At 42.4% G+C, this 16155-nt stretch overlaps 1 protein-coding gene across 1 annotated transcript in view; it reads left to right on the forward strand.

Moving 5' to 3' along the window:
• Positions 1-15670, forward strand: part of kcnk3a (potassium channel, subfamily K, member 3a) — a 34818-nt gene extending 19148 nt beyond the window's left edge. The window contains exon 2 of the mRNA XM_047573006.1: positions 13122-15670. Coding sequence (XP_047428962.1) covers positions 13122-14041 — 920 coding nt within the window. The 3' untranslated portion in view covers positions 14042-15670. The remainder of the gene's footprint in view (positions 1-13121) is intronic.
• The last annotated feature ends 485 nt before the right edge of the window (positions 15671-16155 follow it).

Consider the following 16155-nt stretch of genomic DNA (forward strand, 5'->3'; position numbering starts at 1 on the left):
TCTGTTTGGTTTTTTCTGTTGTTGTATTAGCTCAGCTATATAGTAAATGAGTCCACTACCTCAGTAGACTTGAGTTTAAAATAAATTAATAAATTACTCTGATGTTGTGTATTCTTTACAAAGCTATGATTTGAAATTTACTTTACTTTCTTTAGGTTTACCATACATATTAGGGCAAAGCACCAGGCTGATTGTTGATTGCTGATCGTTGAAGACCCCTGCATTAAGGTGTGTTTTATCGGATCAGTATCACTGATACCAGCCTGAATTTACTCAGTATCGGATCGGAAATTAAATCAGTGGTATCGAACATCACTACTGTCTATAGCGTGAACGCAGCTGTTAGTTGTTAGAAAATTACTGTAGAAGAAGAAGGTGCAACAATGGAGGCTAATTAAAGGGCAGCGGTCCAACTACAAAACACATATGCACGTTCACGTCACATTGATCTCAGGTCTGATGCTTTTTATTCGTGCCTCTATTTTCGTGTCTCTTCAGTGGAGCAGATGTTTCATGTACATCATTATCCCATTGTTCTCTGTGACATGCTCCTAATGTGTTAGGATTAGTGGTGCAACAGCCACAAATCAATGTTACTACATGTTTTTCTCTCAAATTTAGTTTTTATGTTTTTATTATTATCATTATTGTTATTATTAAGCACATAAAAACTGTTTTCTTCAACCTACACAAACAGATCCGACTGCTGATTTAGGTGTTTTACTCTCAAGCTGGAATTTACCCACACTGACAAATGGATGATCTGTGCGTGCATGAGGAAATCATTCAAACTCTGCTGTTTTGGGAGAAAAGTGGAATCAAGAAGTACTCACTAGCCTGTGATTTAAATGCTTAAAAAATGTGAAATGCAGCATAATTTCTCAGTAAGCTAAGACATATGCGCAGTGTCAGCCTGCCCTCGGCCCCTGTGTGGACAGCCTGATCGGTCTTTATCCTTATCAGCCTGTGATTCATGAACAACTGATGAGGATTTAATAGAGATTTATGAAGAGGGAACTTATCTCTTTCATCCATATCTGAAGTTCAATGCTTGAGGAGCTGATGATGATAGGAAAGCCAATGAAGGGAACTCCCTGCCTCATCCATAACAATATCTAGACATTAAGTATGAAATTGCATAAAATGACAAAGAATATAAATATCTTGTTGACAGAAACTATGATTACTATATATATTAGAGACATGATTTCTAAACAAAGCCTAGCCAACAGACATAATGTCTCAAACATGTATTTATTAGCCAATAATATGGCTGCAGCTGCCAGAAGCAATTTGGAAAAAGACAACAACAGAAGGATGACAAGGATGTGCACCAACTGTTTTATACACAGGTCATATATTACAATGGAAGTGCTTCATGTAACCAAGTATGGAGGCTTATCATCGTGCCTCTATGTGTTCCTGTGTCCTCTTCATTTAATCCGTTTTTTTTTTTTTTTCCGTATTGTTTTTCTTTTTGCCGTGTAAACTGATCTTTGTGCGTCGTGTGCTAGACTACGGCGCCCTCCCCTCCTTCAGCAGCACATGTCAGTTTAGGACAGCATCTGCTCCACAAGAGCAGCTGAAAGAGTTGGTCGCCAGCCAGAGCGTGAACTCACATCCAATAAATAATATAAATAATATACATAGTATTAACAGTATATTTACGTATGTGCGTGGAATCATGTGATAGAGGCAGGCTAGGCTGCAAACAAAGAGCAAATGCATTGAATTAATGGCGGAGGGATCGGAAACAATAGAGAGCAGGAGACAGAACTGCAAAGAAATGTGAAAAAAAAGGGAAAAGAAAGTGAAGAAAAACAAGACGAGCAGCAGCTATCTTTAAAAACAGAACTGCTGCAGACTAAGTTACCAGAAATCAACAAAGTGAGATAACCTTGTGACATCACTGCAGACTTGTGACATATGTTTTTCATATTGTTTCACGTGCCCGACTAGAGAAACAGTAGATTTTAGCAGTCATCTCCTGATTTACTCTTGGCCCAGTTCTTAGCTGAGATGTAGATGCAAGAGTCATTCTATATAAAAGTATGATCTTCTCCATCATCATCACCAGCAGCAGCAGCAGCAGCAGCAGCAGCAGCAGTAGCCGTGGCACCTGTGACTAATTATAATTACGTGCGCTCTATAGGCATCTGCTTCTCAAACATTTTGTCTGATTACATTCAAGCTTGCATTTCTATTTCTGCCATTATTGTTTTTTACTGAGCAGAACCAGGATTTTTTCCTTTATTCTTTTTTTACTATCTATTTTAAGGTTTCAGTCTCAGTTGTATTAGTTTAACTACTACATCACCTCATGTCATGACTATTATAAATGTATATTGATAACTTTAAGGTTGCTGACAATTATTTTCCATCATTTTTAGCTAGCTATTAGCTTAAAACTACTTATCCACCCACTATTAGTTGACTATTTTGACATTAAAGATATAATTCTACTGGTTCATCGATGTTAATTCTTTGGTAAGCTAGTTAAACTATTATTTTTTAATATTATTATTATTATTTGTTATTAATGGTCAGTGTTTTACACAACTATTACTTACCCTAAGATAGGTAACCTATTTCAACCATGGTTGTTCTAGTTTTAGCTAACTATTTTACCCCTTACCTATTCATTGTTTCAGCTGTGTTGAAGGAGGATATCTTCCTCTCCTTCAGCCCAGATCTTTATACCTTTTGGAAAGAATAGTCCATCTACGCACAAATCACGTGACAATTTCTCACATTTAGGTTATTCATTTGGCACACAGATAATAGGTATTGATTCAGCACTGAGACTTCAGTCTATCCACCTTAAGGTAGAAAAAAAAGAAGCTCTCATCTAAGCGTACACAGTGGCCTTGTTCTACCTAGGCTCCGCCCATAGAAGAAAGGAGGAGCGCTGTCTTTCATGTTTTCAGTGATTTTCCATGTGTAGCCGATTGGCTTTAGCTGATTTCCAATGTGTGAAATTTCAGAGTGTGATGTACCCTAATCTCGTGAGCAAGCTGCAGCAAAGCAGTGGACCACTCCTTATATGGTGAGGTAGCGGAAGTAACATTCTTCCTGTTTTCCCCAGTGTTATACACAGGTCCAAGGCTTAACCCATTAAAACCCAACAGCTGATTCAATAATTATCAACTAATTGTTTGTTTCCAACTAAATTTTAGTCATCTAGCTTGATAGTGATTTCAAATTTTAGCCAATGGTTTATCCATAACTTTTAACTTATTCAACACGTTAGCTAACCAGCTCATTTGTCCATTATTTTCTTCAACTAATTATGTAATGACATCACTGTTGCTTAGCTTTTATACTTGCTGATTAAGCTATTTTAGTCTTGTGTCTATTGAACAGTTTCAGGTGTTTGCTCAGTTTAACAAGCTGGCTATCTCTGGCTATCTTTTAGCAAGGCTAGTTGTTTGAACCGCTAACTAACTCAGCTGTGGATTTTCATCTGCTACAAATTTAAAGAGTCATGCGTATGATACATGAGGGGATTGTGCAGGGCTGTGTTAGTTACGTGCCCATTGTCACACTGCCACAGCTGCAGATTAAAGTTTAGCAGCACACAGGCTCCGAGAAGTTGCCTGTTGATCAGCTAAGTCTGACTAATGACAAAGGAAACAGATTAGAGGAGCCATGACACATCATTGTAATGTGTATATTTGATAAGTGTCCTAAGTATATGATGCTAACAACTCAGAAAATTGTGCACCACGTATTTACCAGACTTTCTCATCTGTTGTTGAAACTTAAGTGTATAATTATGAATCACTTTTCCCATAAATCTGACATTACTCAGATGCACAGTAAGTTCAACCCTTCATGCATTACATAGTAGCAGTTTCAGTCTGTTTCAACATTGCATCTGTTTGGCTATGCTGCTCCAATCTTGTCTATTATTTATTTCCAATAAGTGATTAATCCATTAACTTTTTATCCATCATGTATTAATTCATCTGCTCTGCTGTGAATAAAGTCCTGCAGGCGAAGCCATGAACAGGCAGATATTAGGCTAAATTCTATTTTCATAAATGATCTAAGCACCTCTGTGTTTTTTCCATGTACAATCTTGTGGTAAAAATTCCTGACTGGGAATCACAAATACTTGGGTCAGATAATTAGACGCGGCATTTGAGCTGTCGTGTCATCATTCCATATATCTCTGCTTGTTTTGACGCAGTGTGTCATCATTCTTGGCACCGACGTGCAGGTATGCCGTACTCTCCTGACAAATGTTGATCTATCTGCTCCCTAAAGAGACCGTTTTCAAATTTCTCCATCGTACTACGCATCTCATTCTCCGTTTCCGTTCACTCTTTTCTCCCTTCCTACCCACACAGGCACGCTTTTAGAACAGATAGCACAAAGCTGAAATGGATACGTCTGTTATTTGAGTTGACCTCCTAAAAGCCTGGAAAGAAATCCCAAGTCAGAGTTCCTACATTAGCAATGACTACAAATTAAAGACTTCCTACCGTCTAAATTAAGTTTCAAAGCTTTGGCTGTGGCTCTCAGGAGATACGTGCTCATAATCTGTGTTACCCTCCAGTCGAATTTTCTTAACCTTTGATCTTCCTGCTTTATTTTTTTTTTATTATTTTTTTTTAACTTTCATCATTTTTCTTCCATCTTTCCTCCTCCCCCACTGCTGTGTACAGTATCGGTACATGTGCGCCTCCTTATTAGCCCAGCTGTGTTGTGACTTTTAAAACAACTCCATATCAACTGTGTATCAGGTACATAAATCACGTGATTTATTTAATTAACTAAACCCTCCCAGAGATCTCACACTCCTCCTGGAATGCTTTGCTGACTGACCTCATGGAAAAACATGGCCTGCCAAGGTTTCCTCTCATATCCCCTAAAAAGGAACCTAAGGAGTACGTTTGGAAAGCTGATAGCTGTTTAGTTTTTTTTTTTTTTTCCTTCTTTCACAGTGAAATCAAAACATGAGCCTAGGATGGTCGAACACACACAGATTGTAGCTTTTGATTGTGGATGTAGGGCTCCAGCGGATAGCGTGTGAATGTCGTGGGTGAGCTGCGTGACGATGAAAGGGTTTTTACTACTACAGGACAGGTAAATTTAGGACACTCAGATCAGATCTAACGCCTCGTTGCTTTGGCGTGGAGGCGTGTGATGTTCCAGTGTTTTGGGTCTCAGCTGCGTGCTGGATAAGACCACATGCTCCCAGGCTCGAATCGGGAGCCCACAAAGGGGGTAACCGAGTTAAAGTGAACCCAGACGGACGCTTTTGCCAGCGTGCTGTCTCCTCTGGCGTTACATCAGATTGCTGGTGATGAATACATCCTGCATCATCCATTTTCTCCCCCCTCTCCTTCTCTCACTAACTGGACTGGCCTCGTTGTTCACTGGCGGCGCATTTAATGAAAGTTTCGGAGCGGAGAGATTATCATTACTTATTCACCGACTTCTGACAGCGACTTGAGAATAAAGTAGAAGCTGATAGATCTGACATTATTAAGAGCTTTGAATAAAACAAGATAGATCCTTTCAAAAAAAATACACTTCAGATTCAAAAGCCAATATACTACGTGACGTACTAATGCTCATGTAAGACATCTGAACAGACCTTCACATCAAATTTATATAACCTACTGATGGAACTACTCATACGAGAGTAGCCAGACACCGAACTTAGGATGTGACTGCATGACATTGTGATTCGTTTATGGTGTTTTCGGTGCCGTTTAATCTGCTCCCTTTAAAGGATTACACAAACAAGGCGTGCCAGTTAAATTACAAACCTATTTAGAACTGTTCTGTTATCAGGACAGTGTGATTTATCAGTTCCTTCAAGCGCAGTTTTAGATCCACATTTAAAAGAATTAACAAAAAAAAAAAAAAAAACTAAAAGCATTTGTTGATCTGCCAAAGCTAATGTTTTTAACCCTCCCACCTCATCTTACACACACACAGTCTATGTTTTCATGACAGCTGGTTTTCCACTAATAATCAGAATCAAAACACCTGATGTAACCACCTCCATCAAAACAAGTGAAGCCCGTCATATGGTAGATGGTAGAAGGCCCCCGCATTTACTTGGTGGTGCATCTGCTCGTGCGTAGCTTAAAGCTGTGCTGCCGTCTTGAAGAACTCCCCATTTTCGGGAAAAAAACAAAACTTATCATCGAGTCATTGAAAAGAGACAAAGCATCTGTGCCTCCTTCCATCTCCAGATTTCCTGACATTAAATATTGATATTTTTCCCAATGTTCCTAGAACTCTTTCGCCTTCACACATGGACATTGCACAGCAGCTGCCAGCGAGGCCTTGGGGGGTCAAAAAGCCGGACGCGGTAATGGAGGGAGGTGGGAGGACCAGAGCTGTGTTTGAGTGCCTGAATAAACAACCCGCGGGGTCGTCTGGAGTTTGAGGTGTCTGTGAATGAGAATTGATGAGGGGTCTGCGGAGGCACGTTTCAGATAGTGATGGGGGCTCGATTCGTGGGAAATGCGAGTATCGCGGCCGCGTCTCGTAACGCAACGTCTTCGGATGGACATGAGTTACGGCGTGTGGGGTCACGTCATGATATCTTTGGCCAGACGCAGCTGGAGATGAAAGTGAGCTGCGGCGGGGCGGGTGAGTGGGTGGGGGAGGCGTGCTTGGAAGCGGAGTGGGCTCAAAGACGGCCTGCTGCACCGAGCGGATGACACCATCGCTGTTTATTTACACGGCCGTACAGAACGTTCCCCCCGACGCGCGGCTTTTGCAGGGATGGCGTAAACGGAGATAAGAGTGACGTCACGCTGGGACGACTCCCCAGGCCACCTGTACGCGTTACATCTACGCCTGCCATATACGGCCGGATGTAGTAACGCCTCTCTTCAGCTTTGGAGGAATTTGCTTACAAACCACTACAGCGCCAAACACAGACGTGCGTTATTACAAATATTTTAGTTCCTCTCCTTCAGAAGGTGTATATCACAAGCACCTTTTTGTATATATTCCTGAATGTCTCTGCTTGTATTTGCAATTTTGACATAGTTAGTTTTTTTTTCTATGTACTGGAAGGAAATTTTCTGATGCAATATTTGTTTTCTCTCCCACACAGTTTAAGAAGCAGGTTTTCGCCCCAGGATTCTTTCTAATAAGGACAGGAAGAAATGGGGTTCAAACTGCTAACTCATTTCAGAGCTGTGACACACCACCAGTCAAGGTTGACCATTTTGTTGTTGGGAGGCAACGTTGCCGCTAATCGGACCCGTGTAGGACGCCTCTCAGCCGATTCAGCACGTTTAGTAGCAGAACGAGTGTGAGAGAGATCACTATGATTAGCTGAACCGTAGCATGAGAAGAGAAAACAAGGCGGCAAAAGAAATGTTTTCGTGTCAACATGCTCATCTCGAATGCATAAACTGTAGAACCACTTATCAGCGTGATTCAGGAGAGCACAGCTCTGCACCAGCTCTTTCTAGTGTCCTAGCCTCTCAGGTAATAGTAGCTCTTCTGGTTTCTGTTTTTGAATGAGCTATACAGACTACTGCCACCTGCTGGTATGGAGGATAATTTCCTTTCACAAAGGTGCAGAAACTACGTGTTAATTGATTGTTGGCTTGAGTCTTTGTGCTCAGGATGCACAAACTATACGAGGTGATGTCACAGTCAGCCTTCATTGCTGGTAGTTCTTTTCTTCTTTTAGTTGTTTTCGTGTGTCTGAGCCTCTGATAATTACACACATATTTTCACATATCCAACTGCGGGTTAGGCTACTAAATCCACATCCGTTGTGATTGATGGTGAGAGGTGATGAGGCATAACATTATGACCACCTTCCTAATATTGTGTAGGTCTCTCCCTTGTGTCTCTAAAACAGTTGTGACTCATTAGAACATGGACATGGGTGTCCTGTGTGTGTCTGGTAACATAATGTTGTTAACAGGTGGCCTCTCGGTGTTGAGGGGAGATCTGTGGATCATCCCACAGATACTTGATCAGTTTGGGATCTAGTTGTTCCTAAACTGTTTTTGTGTGTCTGTGTCAGGCTGCATCCTGCTGCCATCAAGGAGTGTCGTTGCTATGGGGTGGTGGTGCGTGGTCTGGTCTTGGTGGATGGTACATGTCTAAATAACACCAACATGAATGAATGCCAGGGCTGATTGTTGTGCGTATGTATACATAATGAATAAATAATGTTTAATAATGCAATAATGCAAAGGTCTGACAAACTAGTCCGATACCGTTTTGTTTGATAATTTGCCCTCAGTCTTGAGTGAAACCTTGAAGCGCACACACTCACGAGTGTAATATACTGTAGTAGTGCGAGGCACAGCCTGGTCTCCAGGGTGCAGACACGTCTGAGGGCATTATCATTCAGCTCCAGAGAGGGCAGCGCTGCCACCAGCATTTCTATTACGGTCCGTGTCCTGGAGTTGTGGAGACGTTCCATGTTATTTTTATTTTCATGTGCACGCCTTGTAATTTATTTTTAGTTCGTTGGGGTATCTGAACACACATTATCTCTCCACGATCTTTCATTTGTCACATTGTTTGTCGCAGCCGGTTTGTTTTTTCCTCTTTTATTTGATAAATTACTGATGAATTAGCCCCTGATAAATGCGCAGCCTCTTTAAAGGATCCTCCGCTTGATGAATAGGCTGTGCTCCTCGTCTCGTTGGCGAGAACAAATTGTGCCTGGTAATCAATGAAAATTTAATTGAGTGACAGGGAAACTGGAGTCCTAAGAGCTACATTATGCTTTGATGTATTTTTCAAAGCCTGTTTTTTTTTTTGTTTTGTTTTTTTATCCCTGTCTAATTAATCAGTGTAATGAAGACTTGAGATGCAGTGGCTTGAGTTTTAGAGGCAGACAGCTCGAGCGGGGGGGTGGGAAAGGAGCCGTATACAGTGAGCTGTCATCTTTGGAAACGGAACCAGAGGTTAAATAACAACCAGTTCCTAGTTTTACAGCTGCGTTGCTGGGTTAATATGGCGCAGCGTTGAATAAAGCACCCATCTGCTAAAATGACTATGAGGAGGATTAAAAATCGTGGAATAAATTAGATGGTAAAAATATTACAAGCCGTGATTGAAGCCTTGAAATAAAATCTCCAAATTGCCAAGCGTTGGCGGCGTTTCAGAGCCACCGCACGGGAAATATTTTTGCCCGAAAGGACTTGTTTTGAAGCATTTAAATTAGCATTAGCCCGTCGCTGGAAGCGCGAGCTCAAACGACTGGCTGCGAGTTCTGTAATGAGAGGCAGCGACGAGCAGGGAATGAGAATTCAGAGTACGGCACACCTGCCCGCTGAGGACGTTTAGAAGCGGCCCCCTCCCTGTCGTTAGCTCTGCCTAATAACTCTTTTAAGGGCTGTTTTGGTGTGACACAATTTTCATATTTGCTTTCAAATGATAATTGCAGAAATGATGTTAGGGGGCGATCAGGCTCAGGTTGCGGCTAAAGTCTCTGATGCAGGTTTTCTGTTTTGCAAGAATCCTTGAACAAAAAGCTAATTTTAGAGGGAATTACTGTTTACTCATGGAAAACCTGATAGCTTGACAATTTGCCTCCTCTGTGTTTTCCCCCGTGTATCCGTGTAATATGTGCTAATAGCTGAGGCCATTACTTCATAATGACGCTGCCATTTTGAAAACGCCGTTACCGCTGCACGCGACAGCTGCGAAAGTCTCAGGTTCTTCAGACGTCAGTCAAACCTCTTTAGTCCATTGTTTCTTTTTCATGCACCTTTCAGAGGGAGAGATGAGGCTGCACAGCGACTCTAATCCATATAAAGAAAGCGAACGGCCCCCGGTGGCTGCCCCCTGCGTGCCAGGACAAGCCGCGGAGACATCCTGTCTCATGAGAACTTTGTCAGTGCTGGTGGAGCAGGGATATGCTCTGGGAGGACGAGCTTGTCATGTGGGCCTCTTCACCCTCTCTCACACACGGAGCTTGGACTGCTGGCCTTGTCGCCTCCAGCTCCTGCGTCGGCCGTTGACGGGCGGCGCTGTCACTCCGGTCGTCCCCCGCGTCTCGATAAGCTGCTGACAGCTCCTGACAGGCCTGCAGTTCGGCCTCCGAGCTCCTCCTCCTCCTTCTCCTCCTCCTCGGTGACCGGTTAATAAATATCCCCTTCTTATTTTATTTATCATTTTTCTACTTCCAGGTGTGGACATATGTCACTGTTTGAATAAGAAAAATAAATAAATAACCCAACGTTCCACTTCAAATTAAGGTTACGGCTTTGCAACTGCAGTTTAGTATTGAAATAAGCAATTTAAACTCACTTGAAATTGCGCCTTCTCAAATAGAAGTAATAATGCAAATTCCCCTCAGAAAGTTTGGATTTTAATATATATTCATAAAGAAAGTCAGACTTTAATATTCACAGCGGACCGGAGCTCAAATGTGGGGGGACAAGACTGACCGCGCACACTCATGCACTCCGTGATTAGCAGTGTGTCTGCTGGGAAAAGAAGTAAATCAGAAGTGATGATGAAGGCCAAAGGTGCGTGACGGGTGCGTTCTGTAAAAAATTTGACACACTGCGCAACAGGTACGGCAGGAGGTGCTTTTAGTGCCACAGCAAAGAGTTCATAACACGGTTGTGGAGTAACTCAACTATTCATTAATACAATGGATCAGCAGAATATTATATATATTGCATATACAAAGATCAGCCACAACATTAAAACCACTGACTGGAGAAGAAACATTGACCATCCTGTCATAATTCACTGTTCTGCTAGGAAACATTTGGACCTTGGCATTCATTCATGTGAATGTTACTTAGACACGTAGCACCCACCTAGACCAGACCAGACACCCCCCCACCCCATAGCAATGACACTCCTTGATGGCAGCAGATAGAGTAGATAGAGTCACAGCGTCAATTTGAGCTAAAAGGTGCTATTTTGCTCTTGGTTTGGTCTATAGAAGTTTCTAAACAAAGATGGAGGCAATTAAGACAAAAATTTGTGTCTGTGACAATAAAATACACTGGGGATACTGTAACTATGTTACAGTATTGCCTCTTGTATCGAATGGGCCTCATCATTATCCGTTAAGGCAGCTACAACATCTTAATGGTGAGATGTGAAGTAGTAGAAAAGTCATGGATGAATTATTAAAATACAGATTCCTCAAATTAATGGTCAATAACAAGAGCAGAAAACAAAATGTAAGAGAAGAACAGTTAAAACTAAATTACTGGACAAGCTGTTAGCCGTTAGCTCAATTAGCTGTGCAGTGGCTAAATGTTAGCTAGCTAAAGATTGCAACCAGTCTCAGAAGGCGACATTAAAAGCAAAAAGTACACAAGTGACACCTGTTGATAAACAACATGTCTTTAAAGATGCTGACTACGCCGATGAAACGCTGGAAGTGACGAATAAATGGTTGAAGCTGTTTATGCGGAAAGCTAACAGCGACGGCTAAACAGCTGACATAGCTAAAAGTAAAGAATGACAGCCAGAAGAACTGATGTAGGCTTAATGAATAAACAGTTGAAGCAGTAAATTATTGTAGCCTTCCCAAGTGTTTATCCTTTAAACTATTGGGACAGAACGGTTCGGTAATGGGATCATTGTTGAAACGTCTGAGTGGAGTTTGAAATCACTTCAGATGATAAAACAGGATGGTGTTGGTGATGGATACTTAATCTGACAGGCTTGTGGGAACACAAATGGGAAACAGTTTTGCAGACACTAAGGTCACAGTAACTATCGTCCATCATCTTTCCGTCTTTTGAGAACGGGATAAATATCCAGCAGTCAGAGCCTCTAAAACGTTTCTGCGCTCGGCGATCGGGTCAGGATTTTCCCTCCGTGATGAGATACATCAGTTGTAATGGCTCTCGTTTTGGCAGCACAACTGGGAAAAGCCTTAAACAGATTTGGCACCAGACAGACAGATGGCTGAACCGCGCAGATCAGCGTGACAATAAAAACCAGAGCCTAGAAGAATTAAATCAAACCCCGGAGTAATTACATTCACTACTATTGGTCAATCTGTTCCATTTGCCTGGTCCTGCTGGTATCGGGGGACATCATCTCACAGCTCCCGTGTGCAACAGGTCAACGTGGGAAATATATTTCAAGCGGCAACGGTGCTTCAAAGCGAGGGCCTGGTGTCCTGACTCAGAAGATGACGTTATGAGGCGAACGGCCGACACTTGAATTCAATAAAACTCATACGTGAGAGCATAAAGTGTCTCTTTTGTGTCCAACATCCATGTTCTATCTATGGCAGGGGTCTTTAACGGTCTTCAAACAGATGGAGAGATTGAGTAGGGACCCCCTAAACTTTGTCTAATGCTATTTAGAAATATATTCTTATTAGCATTTTTGCATTTAAAATCAAGCTATTCAAATAATACACAGGTTCAAATATTAATTTTCTTATTTCATATCTGTGCAACAGTAGGGTGGATATGCAACTGCCTTAAACATAAATTTATTCTTTTATCATTCCACTTTGATACTTAGACCAATCTTAACTTCTGTTTGTGTCACACCAGCATTTATATTCTGTGTTCTAAACGAAAATTTAGTTTAACATATGCACCGATGGCGTCTTTGTTGAATGACAGCAAAGTGAGTCTTCTCTTTGTTTGGCTGTTTGTCGCTGTTCCCAAAAGCACAAAGGAGCAAACGCAAGCCCCACTTTTCTTTTTTTACTTTTTGGGTTCAAAGGACTTGAAGGAGCAGTTTTTATGCATAAAAAATAAGAGCCCATATTCACGAGCTCTCCTTTGCTGCGTTGTTTATTTGATCTGGAAAAATGTCGAGGCGTAATTAGGTGCAAATGTCCTCATTAGGTGAAGCCACTCCGCTGAGACCAATTGTCGATGAATTATTCAAGCTCTCTCTCTCCTCCGATACATGACATCAATACTTGCCCGTCGCCGCCACGCCGCTCTGCATTCTCATCTCGAATTGCGTTCTGGCGCTTTGAAATGAAGAGTCTTTTGAATTTGGCTGAAGAGCCGCTGCGAGAATACAAATCATTTATATCTGTCTAGTCCAGGTCTGACTATCTTCCCTCCAGCCTCCAGCCTCCTCTTCTCAGACCCCTGTCCCCCCTGCTCTGTAGATTTAATTAGTTCTGCCCCAGTAACCGTGCTTCTTTCTCCTGCTTTCCCCCTCAGGATACGGTCACGCAGCCCCCAGCACAGATGTAGGGAAGATGTTCTGCATATTCTACGCCCTCCTGGGCATCCCTCTCACCTTGGTCATGTTCCAGAGCGTCGGCGAGCGGATCAACACTTTCGTCAGGTACCTGCTCCACCGCCTGAAGAAGTGCCTTGGAATGAGGCGCACCGAGGTCTCCATGGTCAACATGGTGATCATCGGTTTCATATCCTGCATGAGCACTCTGTGCGTGGGGGCGCTGGCCTTCTCCCAGTTCGAGGGATGGAGCTTGTTCCACGCCTACTACTACTGCTTCATAACGCTCACCACCATCGGCTTCGGGGACTACGTGGCGCTGCAGAACCAGCAGGCCCTGCAGAACAAGCCGGAGTACGTCGCCTTCAGCTTCATCTACATCCTGACGGGCCTGGCCGTGATCGGAGCCTTCCTCAACTTGGTCGTGCTGCGCTTCATGACCATGAACGCCGAGGACGAGAAGAGGGACGCCGAGCAGAGGGCTCTCCTCGCTCACAGCGGCCAGGCGGGAGGACACATCAATTGCTCCGCCGACCCGGCCTCCTCCTCCTCCACGCCGTCCGGGTGCGGCGGAGGGAGCGCGGCCGGGGGCAGCGGGGGAGGAGCGGCGAGCCGGGGGCTGCGGAACGTTTACGCCGAGGTGCTCCACTTCCAGTCCATGTGCTCCTGCCTTTGGTACAAGAGCAGGGAGAAGCTGCAATACTCCATACCCATGATCATCCCGCGGGACCTCTCCACCTCGGACACCTACATGGAGCAGGGAGAGGCTTTTTCCAACCCCCTCCACTCCAATGGCTGCGTGTGCAGCCTGCAGCACCACTCAGGCATCAGCTCAGTGTCCACTGGTTTGCACAGCATCAACACCTACAGGAGACTCAATAAACGCAGAAGCTCCATCTAGAAAAACCAGGAGAACGTTTGAAATTCCACTTGTACTTGTACTTGTGCGGCCCATGAAGTGAGGGGAGCGCCCTCCTACCGTGGTGAAAGATGGGACTCCGTGCAGTGCTCCTGGCGTTTGCTTCTTCCTGGTCCTGGGCAGCCTGGTGCTGCAGACTCCAGCCATGTATTTAACTTCCATTAGCTAAGCACAAACCATTGAGCACCAACATCGTTGCTGATGTCACTGACACGTAACGCAAGTGGTTGTTTAAGAAGCATCCGTTACACAAACTGCTGCTGTTAGAAGACAGCCGGGAAAAAAATTTAAAATAAAAAAAGTGCATCTCTCTGCACCTCTGAGTATTGAATATCTTTCATGTAGTAATATGAAAAGGGACAAAAACACTGTGAGATATGTTTTTAAGAGGGATCAGGGCGAACTAACTGTATATAATACCCTGCTAAAAAAAAAATATTTTGTTGAATAAACTTGCAGTTTTTCCACTAAAAATAAAGGAATCTTTGGTTGTAAGTATTAAACTCACTTTAGTGAAACTGAAATGTGTATATAGTTAGACACCTCACTAATAGGTGTTGTTGAGGGAGAGCCTATTTTTTCAGTCAGAGTTTTCAAAAATAATAATAATAACGTGTCTTCTCCTGTGTGTCTGTAACTACAGTTCAGGTTCAATTCAAACCTTCGCGGTCTGCTTTGAGTTTCCTCGTTTTTTTTTTTTGTTCTTTTTTTCCTTTGAGAAAAATCTCTTTACAGGTACGTAGATGACAGAGAATGATTGAGCAGGTTTGCTTTGATTGTCTTGATGAAGAACATGGACATGCGACTGTGTCTTTAACCACTAGGCCTCCCCGCCACCCTTTTTTTATCAGACCTCACTATGAATCTTCATAGTTTCATCCCGTGCATCGAATTATTTTGTGTACATGTCGCTCGTCATACGTTTTCATATAGCACAACTATATTCTGATAGTTTTGAACTAGAGCATGTGCGCTCACCTGTGTATAATAGGAAGTCATATCGTTTTCACTGCTGCACCTTAGAGGACAGTTGTACATGCTTTGAGACACTGGAGCTCAGTGCACAATTAGATTTTTTTTTTTTTTTATTGGACTCACATTATTATTATTAATATCATTTTGTTATGTCAATGTTATGCCCGAATTAATTCTCTCTTGTATTAGTAGTCAGAGGTGTTAGATCCGATACCTTGTTGTTGTTGATAACTGAGAATATCAGCAGTGCACCTCACGAATAAATGGCCTCAGAGTTTGCACCTCATGCACTTAGGGGGATCTTTGCTCCAGCCCCAACTAAACACACTTGACTCAGCCAGCTGAGGTCTTTATGCAGTGTTCATTTTTATTTTTTTGTTTTTGTTTTAGTCCTCGTATTATTTTTTCTTATACAGTCTTAATTTTATTTTTGTAGTTTTACTTTACATTGTCTCATTTCTGTCACATTTTCTTTTTTTTTTCTACTGGAATGTTCTTAACTGCAATATGCCAGTTAACATGGTTCATTATCTCTCATTAATCAATGAGTGGTGAACAGTTGGCTATACATGTGTGACATTTACAAAACTGTTTCATTGTTTAACCATAATAAAATATTATTTAATTTAAGAGCAACAGTTTTTAGTCAGTTTTTTTTTGTAAATAACATTGTGATGAATTGTTATGTTTATTTTTATGTGCTCATGTACTAACTCTGTTGGCGTCAAACCTCAGACCACGCAGTTCCTCACGTGGCCACTAGAGGCTGGCTCCAATAGTGCAACAATCTCCACTGACCTCTGTGTTGAAATGTCCAATGCAACATCAGACATCATAGATGTGTTTACTCTACAGCTGATTTCTCTAATCATGACAAATGTACAGGAGGTAAATATTTAAGTCTAAGTGATGAATAATTAAGGGTGCGGTTGCTTTGACTGACAGGATGTGATCTCAGGTTGTTAACCGACTACCAACACATCATCTGCAAGCCTCTGCTCCACTTACGCTCCACTTCTTCAATTTCATTTGTTCATTTTCTGCAACTGCTTGTCCTCTGGAGGGGAGGGGGACCGCTGTCATTGGGGACCACTGACCGCTGAGATAACAGACAACAATAC

This window comes from Mugil cephalus, chromosome 21 (assembly GCF_022458985.1).
Source record: "Mugil cephalus isolate CIBA_MC_2020 chromosome 21, CIBA_Mcephalus_1.1, whole genome shotgun sequence".
Taxonomy (NCBI): Eukaryota; Metazoa; Chordata; class Actinopteri; order Mugiliformes; family Mugilidae; genus Mugil; species Mugil cephalus.